This window comes from Polypterus senegalus, chromosome 2 (genome assembly GCF_016835505.1).
Source record: "Polypterus senegalus isolate Bchr_013 chromosome 2, ASM1683550v1, whole genome shotgun sequence".
In the NCBI taxonomy this organism is placed as follows: domain Eukaryota; kingdom Metazoa; phylum Chordata; class Cladistia; order Polypteriformes; family Polypteridae; genus Polypterus; species Polypterus senegalus.
This window is the reverse complement of record NC_053155.1, coordinates 275,028,903-275,041,497: the sequence shown is the minus strand read 5'-3', so window position 1 is coordinate 275,041,497 and position 12,595 is coordinate 275,028,903. Positions and strand designations below refer to the sequence as shown.

The 12,595-nt window shown below is 36.4% G+C and overlaps 1 protein-coding gene across 1 annotated transcript in view; it reads right to left on the bottom strand.

Moving 5' to 3' along the window:
• The window catches only part of pola1 (polymerase (DNA directed), alpha 1), a 430,119-nt gene that overhangs the window by 107,076 nt on the left and 310,448 nt on the right, over positions 1-12,595 (bottom strand). The window contains exon 35 of the mRNA XM_039745606.1: positions 5,075-5,191. Within this exon, the coding sequence (XP_039601540.1) occupies positions 5,075-5,191 (117 nt within the window). The remainder of the gene's footprint in view (positions 1-5,074; positions 5,192-12,595) is intronic.

Below are 12,595 nucleotides of genomic sequence, written 5' to 3'. Positions count from 1 at the left end.
TCCTAATTAAGGGAACACTTCAGTGTCACTAACTCTAAATCAATCAAATCTCAGGGATATCAATCTGTAAATTTAGGAAGCATAAGCGATTGTGAATCAACGTCATCTACTTTGGTGGAAATAAAAGTAACAACAGGTGGACTAGAGAGGCAAGAGCAAGAAAACGCCCATAAATTGGGTGGAGGTCACAGACAACTGCTTATTCCTTATCCTTTCTGACTGATTCCACTCTAGATTTGTGTTTTGCTAGTGTCTCTATCAATAGTGGTAGCATGAGGTGGTACCTGCAGGGAATTCAGGTTACACAGGTATTCCACCTCCACCAGGATGTCACAGCCATATGTGCTGTCGCAAGAAGGTTTTCTGGGTCTTCCAGGACAGTCTGAAGAGCATGAAGGACATGCCAGGAAACAGGCTGTCACACAAGGAGATCTGGACAGGGCACCAAACCAGTAGCAGGACCGGTATCTACTCCTTTGTGTGAGGAGGAACAGGAGGAGCAACTGCCACAGCCCTACACAATGACCTCCAGCTAACTACTGGTGTGCATGTTTCTGACCAAACAGTCAGAAACAGACTCCATGAGGGTAACATGATGGCACAATGTCATGTAGTGGGACCTATGCTTACAGCCTACCACCATGCAGCTCAATTGGCATTTGCCACAGAATAGCACAATTGTTGCCCCAATCTCTTCACAGATGAGAGCAAGTTCACACTGAGATGTGAAAGAGTCTGGAGATGCCATGGTGAATGTCATGCAGCCTGTAACATCATCCTGTATGACTGGTTTGGCAGTGGGTCAGTGATGGTCTGGGGAAGCATATCATTGGAAGGTCACATAGACCTCCATGTACTAGACAACAGTACCCTGACTGCTGATATGTACCAGGATGAAATCCTCAGAGCTTCTGTCAGACCATATGCTGGTGCTGTTGGCCCTGGGACCCTCCTGGTACTGGACAATGCCAGGCCTCACATAGCTAGAGGGTGTAGGCATTTCCTGGATGACAAAGACATTGATGCCAAGCACATCAACCAAAAAAATAAAACCCACCCCTCATGTAACAGCTTGTCTCCTGGTATCTCCTCCATGCTCTTGATATTGTGCTAGGAGATGCAACAAATCTACTTGCGATGGCATGTATGGATGTGCCATCCTGGAGGAGCTGAACGACCTGTGCAGATCTGAATTGGCTGCAGGTACTACCTCATACACCCAGTAGTGACAAGGATACTAGTAAAATGCAAAACCATAGAAGAATCAGTCAACTTTCATCTGCACCAAACAAGCTGAAGTTGATTTAAAATTGATAATACTTCCTAACTGGACAGACTGGTATCCCTAAAGCTTAATTGACTTGGTGTTAGACTGTGATGATTCAAGTGTTCCCTTAATTTTTTGAGCAGTACATTAAACATCAACAATTTACTTCCTACACCTCACAGTTTGATCAATCCTTCTTCTATTATTACAACGGGATCTGTTTTACACTGGTTAATTATACTTAAAAGCTAGAGTCAAAATTACTTCCTTACTGCTAACAATTGGGTGTCTACAACTTTCAACAACAATACTAGCTCCTTCAGTGGATACATTTTTCTGGAAATGGTAAAAAGTTATGTGTGTTGGTACTATAATGATGCAGTACTTTTATGATGGCCTTGTATCATCACATATAAATGTGCATTGTCCTTTTTTTCACAGGCATTCCGAGACACTAAAAATAGACATCAGGGACACATGAATAGCCAGCTCTACTCCTTTATTTTCTTTACAGAGTTTAATAAACGCTTGTAAACTATTTTGGAGTTACTGGGCAGAACTAAGGTCGTTTACTGTAGTTCTGGTACAGCTCCAGAATCAGAGAAAAGATGATCCAGATGCTCCAGAGATGCATCAAATAAGAACAACATTTGTCAACATAAGATAAAACCTCTTCAAGATCTGCATGACAGTGAGACAACTATAAGAACAGCCAGTTTCTAACAGATGTTGTCACCTCTGTTTGGCACTTTTGAGCTTCAAAGTTGACAAATTTTGCCCAGACCTTGGATATGACCTGCTGTCTTGTCAGGAGTTGGGTGTTCAAGGTGTACAGATGGTTGATTGGCTTAAACATAGGAAGCAAAAGGCTATAGCGTGACAATGTTCAGCAGAATTAGGTGATGTTAAAAGCGATGTCCCTCACTTATCAGTTATAAGAGTTAAGACCATTTCTTTTTGTAAAAAGTTTAAATAAGCTTGATAGAACATAAATAACTAGCTGGTTTGCAGATGATACCAAACAAGGTGGAAAGATATATAATGCAGAATTCAGACTTGGGCAAATCTGTGGCAAACAGAATGTAATACAAGTAAACAAGCATTACACATATGAATATAAAATGCTAGATGGGTGATTTGAAACTTCAAAGTACACTTTATTAGAAAGGTTGAGAATAGTAGACTCATCAATGTCTACATTCAGATATTGTACAGAAGCGACTAAGGTGGTGAACTAGATATTAGGTTACATATCCTGATATGTGGAATACAAGTCAAGGATGGTTATGCTTAAGCTTTATAACATACTATTGAGACCTCATCTGCAGTTTTTTCTGTAATGATGGTTACCATATTACAAAAAATATAAAGTGGTGGCAGGGAAAGTACACAGAATCCCTCCAACTAGGCTAATTCTGGAACTGAAGTAAACCTTTCCAGTTTTAACAAATAGATATTAAGACGTGATATGACTGAAATGTTCAAAATTATGAAAGGGAAATTAGTACAATGGATCCAAGCGGCTATTTTAAAAGCAGATCTTTGCATAAACATGAATACCCAGATGGAAATTGGCTATATCAAATTTTGCACAAAATTTGGAAAGTGTTTCTTTATATAGAGAACTATACATAAATTTTATAAATTACCAAGTAGTGTGGAACAAAGGAATTTAAAGACCTTAAAAATTACACTCAGTTGGTGCAGGTGAACAGTATTGATAAGGTTTCTTGGGCTTAATGGTCTATTCTTGGTATACTTTTGAAATTCCAATTAGCGGGCATTTTGCGATTGATATTTGTCAAGACATTGGCAACTTGCTTCCAAAAGCAAACTTGGTGTATAAATTCATAGCAAAATTTGTACATATTCTCTTAGAGTTACTGGTCATGTTTCGAAGTAAGGAACACTGAAGTTTCAATATAAGATATTTATACTAATTATGGTGCCTGAGAGTGGCGATGTGTTGCATGTTGATAATCACATATATATAAGAATCTCATTGTACTGCGTACATATAACAATAATGACCCTATAAACCTATGAATACATTATGTTTGAGATTTCATATAATATAAAAGCAAGAGCAATGGTTCATAATGTTGCCACGTCTTGGTGACAGGCAGTATTTTCTTAGTGGTTTAGGAGCAGAACTTTAATTCAAAGGTTTTCCAGTTCAATCCACATATGCAAATCATTGAGCAAACATCAGTAAGTGGCATAACCTGCTGTAGCTCCAAATTTAAATAACATACACAGATTTATGTATGATGCATTTGTACTCACAAGTTGTAGTGGTATGTTGTTCATCTAAGCTAAGCATGATGCTACCATGACACACACCAGGAAAAGTCATGAATCCAAGATTATGGGTCATAGTAGACATGTACTTTATGTATTTAACATGTTCCAGTAGTTTTCTCAATATGATGATCAGAGCTATGACATTTAGTCTGACTATCTCGTACATCAAAATGTGAACTCTGCACTAAGCATTCAGTGCTAAACATGTACCAAAACAATAATACTACTATTCTAATTATGCTAACCTTTTATGATTTTAGTTTTTATTAACTCTGAAGAAAGAAAGCAATATTTTCTCAGTATAACACAAAAAACTGAGGTAGAATGAGACTGCTTTGTTGGATACACTGTAATTCACATTGCCATCAACATGCATTAAATTTCACAGCTGTCATTAAAATAGATTTTAAAACATTACATTCATAGATATTAGCAGGTTAAAACTTCAAAAATATTGAATATTAATAGTGTTAGTCAAAATTGCTCTAATTATTTACAAGGGCACATTTACACACACAAACATATACATATATACACATACATAAACACACAAACCTTTACACAAATAAATATTTAAAGCATCTGAACTGCTCTTCAAGATTTACCGCACCCAGTGCTTGCTCTTGGAAGTTTTCTTTAGTAAGATTTACTTTCAAATTACTAATTTTGATTTAACTTTTAACAATTTGTCATTTATGAACTTAATTGATGGTATGATAAAGATTTTCAGCCTTCTGCTTTTACAATAATCCTTATTATAGTGGGGGCAGCTGCTGAGAAGAGACGTGTTCTTATTAAATAGTTTTATTATAACTGATACATGAAAAACTAGTTGTAACTTCAAGAATACTATAGATGCAGCAGCTTATCTGATTTGGCTAACTTTTTCTACAGAACATAAAACTCAGTTGAATTATTGGGCTCTTCAATGATGTTACTGCTTAATACTTTACAAAAGAGCCACTATTTTCAGATTCACTTCCCAAGAGGCAACTTAATATCTTTCTATTCTTTTTCTTGCAAAGCTTGAGTGCTTTCAGCAGCCACAAGTCATGCTCTGAAGCATTATTTCTGCAGGGATTATTTACAGCTAACCTGAACCTTTCTTAGTAAGTTTGGTAGAGAGCCGGGCATCTGTGAAACAGCAGTCAACAGCTTTATGACTGATCAGCACTACAGTACACTGATTAGAATTCTTCAAGCCAGATGGTGGAAACCACTACAAGCCATTCTCCAGCTTTACAAATGAAAAAGTTCCTCCATTGGAACATGAGTATTTTTGCCAATATTAAAGAATACATTGGCTTGATGGCTCTGTGATTTAAAACTCAAATACAACTGGGACGACAACGAGAAATTTCATGTACAAAAATAAGGAAGAATTATATGGTATATCGCAATGATTAGGCAGAATCTACTAAATGTTTGTCAGTAATGTAGACAAAGAATGCTACTTTTTCTGTAGATATTTATTTGTAACATTTACTTGAAATTTAGAATTACCTCAGGTCTAAGGGAAGCTTTCATGCATGCTTGGCACATGGCTCCAGAACGGGAAAAGTTGAGTGGTATTCGACGTGTTCGGTTCTGACACGTCTGCTCTTCACAAACTAGCCAGCCCTGTAAGTAAACAAGTACATTGGATGTCACTTTATATATTTATATATATATATATATATATATATATATATATATATATATATATATATATATATATATATATATATATATATATATATATATATATAGCATCTTTGTGAAAAAGCAAATTTAAAAAAAACTGAAAAGCACAAAATTGCAATACAAATTCAAAGAAGAAAAGACTTTTCAGACCATTCAGTGTGGCAAAAGTATTTTTTTTAGTTCTCTTGTTCTAGGCACAATAGCAATAATACAAGAGTTTATACAGAAAGATGAAATGTTGTTCTTGCATAAATAAGAAAGTTATAGTAATTTATAAAATCATACAAACACACAATTATATACAGAACTCTTAAATTGAAAAATCATAAAAAAATTTTTTTTTTTTTTTGACACCAACATAACCACGTTAGTAAGCCAGAAGGTATGTGAATTAGGTCAGTTGCACATTTTTGTGCATACATAAGTGTGATTTTTATACCAAATCCATGTGAAATGGCCCACTTTTCAGATCATGAAGTCATTGATAGTCTTGATACGTTAAGAATGACTTTACTTTGCCTTTTAATAAGAGTAATCAAAATCCATGTTGCTTTCCAGCAAAGTACAGCACCTCCTCTTTTAAGACTATTAAAAATAACTAGCCAACTCGCGGCGTACCATACGCCGTATAATCAGGCCGTTTTTTTTATGATTTTTAAGCACAGGGAGAAAATTAATGTAATAAATCAGCAAGAAAAGCAACATTGCAACAATGCACGGAACAAACCAACACACAATCGTCCGTGACTGAAAACTGGCGGACCACCATCGCGCCTTCTCCTGCCAGAAGGGGGGATGGGGGTGCACAGCGCTCAGGCGCGGAGGGTGGAACGGGAGGAGAGGATAAGGACGTCCATTCAGCTCCCTCCATCATGCTAGTCTGCTGATTTCTCGTTCAGTATGCACTGCCCGCTCATGTGCCCACCTCCAACTCGTCACTTGAGTCGTTGTCGTCTTTACACAGTCCAGATGCACCTGTGACTCACGTAGATGTTTCATTGCTCTGTGCAGTTTTGGCTGCTTTTCTATATATAATCCACCAAGACACCGGACCACGGTAGTAGTGAGGTGGGAGGGGGTGTGTACAAAGGGTAAGGGACGTAACCAGTGGGAGCGTATGAGTCACACTTAGTGGGAATTCCATGGTTTGCAGCCCGAATGGGGTTCAACAGCTTACCCACACCTCTCTGCGCTGGGTAGACACACGCTCAATCTCATGCATAATTATTTATTGAATGCTAAACACTTCTGGAATGACACTGTTGTCTAAAACGGGTTGGTGTGAGAAAACAACAGTAAGTGAATGAAAAGATGGAACTCTGGAGAGAGCAAAATACAACACAATAGTGCATAACAAATGGCGCATAATTATTTATTGATGGTTGAACATTTCTGCAAAGACACAGTTGTCTAAAAAGGGAGGGATTGAGGATACAATAGAAAGTGAATGAAAAGATGGAACTCTGGAGAGAGCAACATATAATTGTTCGTGAGTGAAGAAGACGCATGTTTGTCGCGGATGTGAATTGCTGTATGTAGCGTGTAAAACAGTTTGCTATAGTGCATGCGGTCGTGCGTCGTAACCGAAAACTCATTTTTTAAAGACTGCTTGCTTCATTGTGTTTTAACCTCAGTTGTAAAGGACTGTTTTAAGGATCCAATGGGATACCCCTCGCAAACCGTTTTACACGCTGCATATGGCGACTCACCTCCGCGAGAAACATGTCTCTATGAACAGTCAAGGTGGCTTGGAGGTACATAAGGCCTCTACGACAGACGAATATAAATGACACCGTTCTTTCTGTGTTGTCGTGCCCGAGTTGGTGGGCACGGCTCTGCGAGTTGTCGTTGTATCCAATGATCTTGGAGTTGGTGAGCATGGCTCCTCCCTGCGTGCACCATAGGTGTCTTACTTGTCGGCAGCTTAGTGAATCCACGCCCCTTCCGGCGTGCTCTCCATGGGTGTCTTGCCATAGTGAGAGAGAGAGAGAGATATATATATATATATATATATACATTGTGAAGATCTTTGGTATCTGTAGTTTGTCATATTAGAACACTATACACAGATACCAAAGAGCTTCACAGTATATATAGATAGATATATATATATACTGTGAAGCTCTTTGGTATCTGTAGTTTGTCATATTAGAACACTGGAATATAAATTTACTCTAACTGTAGAGCCCCTAATACTTTAGGATCTCTACTCCAGTGGCATAAATCATGGACATCACATCAATACCCATTGTGGCATCTGCAGTATTTTTCAAGGTATAGGCACCTCCTTATTTTGGCTCAAAGGCCTGTCAGCATCTTCTTATCTGCACCAGTGGAATGTTCATGACCAAACTCTACTGTAGATTCATACTGTTACACAGATGCAAAAGAGTCTAAATTCCAAAACAATGCTGGCCACAAGGGTTTTGGATAAGGGATTAGGAGTATGAATTATGTGTTATTTTCTTGAGGTTGATCACCTCCTTATTGCAAGACCCAAATTCAAAAAGCCTGCTGCGAAGATGAGACAACCGTAGTTAGAAGTTTGATTAGTCAGTTAAGCCGAGTAAGCCTTTCTTCCTTTGGCTTTACTGGCCAAGAGGGTTGTTTTCTACACTCTGTGCAGTGGCACCTGGGGGCGATGAGGTTTATAGGGAAAGCTGGCAAGCATAGTAAAACATGGTAAAACTGATGCCTCCCAAAATCCTGAAAACAGGGTAATTTATTTTTGTTAATAGCAAACACAATTTTATGCTAAATATGTATATGGCTTTTTAATGTAAATGTTGCATTTAAATATATCATAAAGAAACCTAAATGACCATCAGATTATATCAAGTAAACGATTCTGTAAATTCTTGATTTTTTTGGCAAAATTATTAAGGATTGATTAATCAGTAGTAGACTAAAAATTACAATAAATGCCTACAGAGACCCAGTTACTGTAGATCTTTTAAAAGTAAATGAAGACGACAGATTTTGGACACAGATGCATAATTAGTTTAGATATAAAAATTTGATTGGCTGATTGAAATGCCTTAAAGAAAAATGATAAAACTGTTTCCCAAGTAATCCTAAACTATTCATCCATCAAATCTGCTCTGGTAGCTCTTTCATTTACTGAATCTATATTTGAAGTAGATATACAGGGGCAGATCCACATATATATAGGATATACAATATCCTGTTATCAGTGGGATGCCTAATTTTCTTGAACTTACAGCAGTTGCTGCCTGATTTGGCAGTCAAGCGAAAGAATTAGAGGTCAGAGTAATCTCATACTGCAATGAGCAACAATTTCAAAGACCTACTTGAATTTAATTCACGATTTCAGTTTGGATGCTGCAATAACTTCGGCACACACAAATGCACACATGCACTAGCAGCAGAGAGCAAGCATCCTGAGAGCATTACAAGCAAAAAAAATGTAGATACAGCTTTGTCATTGATTAACGCTGAACCGACAACTATCCAGTTAATATCTGAAACTCTTTAGCCTTTTCAAACAGGTGCAACTGGTCATCTGATTTAATGATTTAGTCATTAAACTTGGCTGTTTCTGTAATGAGGGAATAATGACAGGGAAGCAGCTCATAGCCCAACAATGGTTTAAATATCCTGAATAAAGAAGAAGCACAGCACCTGTTCCTCCAATGCATTAATTGATTCAGGAGCAGAGGTCTAACATGTGCTTGTTTCTCTATCTGGCTGTTCAAAGATGCCAGAGGTAGACAGCTTTGCTGTATGTAAGCTTGTTGCTTGTAGTTAATGCTGGATGCTTTTTAATGAACTGTATAAATTAACACTATTTGCACAAAGTCAATGTATAAAACATTTTCTGAGAGAAGATTCAAACAAAAAATAAATATTTATGTTTAATGTTGTGTCTGAATTAATGTTCTACAAACTAAAACATAAATTCTTAAGTTACTGCATTCTTCTGTCTACTGGTAGCAGTCACACTTCGTACAATTGGCTCCAGGTTTTGCAGCTAAAAAGTAGAAGGAAAACCCAAGCAAACTGAAAGGTACACTTTTGGCATCATCAGTTAATGCAGGTTTGTCAAGATAAATAAACCGGGTGGATTTATTTGTAAATAACAGTATTTCTACCTTTAATTTGCCTGTATCACACATAAAAGCCTTACAAAGAGGCATTCTGACAACTTATATTTACACCTCACAATCACAATAAAAGAAGCAACTGTATTGCTACAAGTACCTTGTGACAACATCTCACAAGTTACATACTTGCTTTATGATCCTTTACACCATCCGTTTAATTATTTTATTACAAAGTTCCATTACACCTTCACCTTGCAGAACTACAATCAACACATTTGCAGTGTGTGTAAGGCCTGACATTTGAATTCAGTATTTAAAACAGGAAAATGAAAGCCTGGGAGGGGGTCACTTAAAACCTGGATAAATCAGCTTAGTGTTGCATGCATGAGAAAGGCAATTTGTCATAGTGTGGATATAATTACTTCATTGCTGTGCAAACTGAGCAGTGTTAATGTACTCCAATCTTAGATTAGCTGTAACTATTCCCATTTAACCTACATGCTGAATACATGCAACGCACTTACATTTCAACAGCTCTGAAAAATATCCATAATTATTAATGACGTAACTCTTCATGAATACATCAAACTACACTTTTATAATCTTTTTAAAAATACAGTCTACAATCCAATGCAGCAATAGTCTCCCAGTGTGGCAAATTTAGGTTTATAATAATATGGAGATTTTTATAATCCGAAACTGAAAAGCTTTGGAGAAGAAAAAAATGACAATATGAGGTTAGAGCAAGTATATACAAGTGTTTAAAAGGAGTCAGAAGGCACATGCAAGATGCTGACTAATGATTTGAACAGCCCTTGCTACAATCACGAATTATGACAGGTTTTATACACTGTAAAGATAGTACCCTCTCATCTGTGTTATGCTTACCACAAAATAAAATGTGGACGATTTGCAAAATTTTTAAATGTGGACAATGCTGATAATTTGTATATTCAATAAGAATTTGCATGATTTACATAATTTCACAATCATTACAGAGATAGCAGGCTACAATATTACAACTGTTTTGATCATAGTGTAGATCATTGATAGAGCTTTACGCATTAGCACAAAATCCGCCAAACCCAGGTCATCTTGCTAATCATTTTATTGTGAGTGTGTTGTAAGTCCACCGAAGTCTGTATCACGGTCCATAACTTCCCAATGGATTTACTAACAGGTGTCTTTCAAACACAGTGGAAGATATAAAGGTGTATACTGTGCAATTTAATTAGAGAAAAGAGTGTTTATATACACTAAGTGCTTTGACCAGTCTTCATAAAGATTAAAGTCTACAAAAATAAAATTTCAAAACAAATTTTGTTTTACTGGATACAACATTGTAAAAATGTTGTGAAAAAGTTGAGTTAGTTTAAGTCTGTAACGTTTTACTACATGTAGCAAGAACAATATTAAAAAGACATTTCAGAAAATTATACTTTGTAAAACTCAAGTTGTTTTTGATACACTGCACGTCCACAACTGATCAGCAGGGGATGGGGTCTCCATTTGGTAACTTCGCACTGTAAAGTTCTATGTTTAGGGAACTAAGCTAAAGCATGGTGCACCCATAAATTAATGTTTTATTGTGTGCCTCACATGTTAATTATGATCGGTTACACTTTAATGAATGCTTATCCACATGTATTTTCTCATTAATTATGAATTGCTAATAATAAGTCAGTCAGTCAAGTATGCTTAATCCAATGCAAAGTCGTGGGGATTAGAGCCAATGCACAGTACAGGGTGCAAGAATCACCAATCAACTTAACCTGCATGTTTTTGGTAAAACAGAAGTACGTAGAAATAACCCAGAAACACATGAGGGCAACATGCAAACTCCACACTCATATCCAATTCAGGATCAGATACTAGAGTGTTATATCTAGGAAACAGCAGTTCTAAGCAACATTCTATTCCGCAGCCAAATACTAACCCTCCAAAATTGCAAGTTGGACCTATTGCACACTCTTATGTCACCGATAAGTGCTGATAACACTCTATCCAGGGAAATAATGAATTAACCGTTTTAAATAATCAGAAATTTTTGGTTATTTCTAAGGTGGTTCATAATTAGATTTATGAATTAATTATAGTTTTTAGATAACTTAATTTAATACTAAATTACTAGATAAAGCAGACCTGGAGATAAAAGAATGCACAACAAGACTTAAAACCTGGTGATCTGAAAGGTCCTTGCCATGAAGTAGGTGCAAGAAGAATTGATTCAGTGGGACTGTATAGCATGATTACAACTTCTGCCATCAGTAGTATGAATAGATATGGTTACATGGTAAGTTCAAGAACAGCACAGCAGTGGTACACAGTTGACTATCCTCATGCTTTAGCAAAACAAGCAGTTAAATGAATCACCAACAGCTAAATATATCTAACTTACAATTTAAATTACAAGCATCTACAACTTAATATTTACATATGTTCTTAAACGCATATTTGAAAATAAATTTATCTTAAGATATCAGAAACGCACTTCACAATATCTTAAAATGACTTACTATTCATAATGAGAAATACAAGATGTATTTCAAGATTTCATTATATTATTTGATATCCCAAAATCACATGCCATGAAAATCCCTCTCTTTTGAATGGAGTTTACTGTTTTTTTACAACACAACAATACACAGGCAAATATTTTCTTAAAATCTCATACTGTATCTCAAAATCAAAAGTTCTCCCTGCATTCTAAAATATTTCAAGATAATCTTAGAACAGTGAGCATGTTACTTCAGAATATCCTGAACTGATTAAGGTGTCACAAGTACATATCAAAATCCCAGTTTTTAAAATGAAGTATCTCAAAATGCATTTGAGATATTAAGACATCCTATTGAAAAAGAATTTCGTTGGAAGTAATCTGGCGAAAACTGAATTTATTTCAGATATCAAAGTAAGAAATACAGAAAATTACACAGGAATTAATTTCAAGATATCCAAAAATGAATTTAAAACATCTCCTCAAGGATATGCCTGTTTGCTTGTTTGGCAACCAGCTAGGTTTAACTGATTAGTGGGCCCTGTAACATACATGCATAATGACTACAACTGTTTCCTGCCTTGCCTCCAGTGTTGCTAGGATTAGCTCCGTTTCCCTACAGACCTGATTTGGCTTAAGAAGGATGGAGAATATGTGAAAAATCTGGGTCATACTTTAATCTATCATAAATCACATTTAAGAGATTTTAAATGGTGACATTTTATGTAAATCTTGTACAATGCATTGCCTGTAACTGAATCTCAGATGCTTCCACATTCT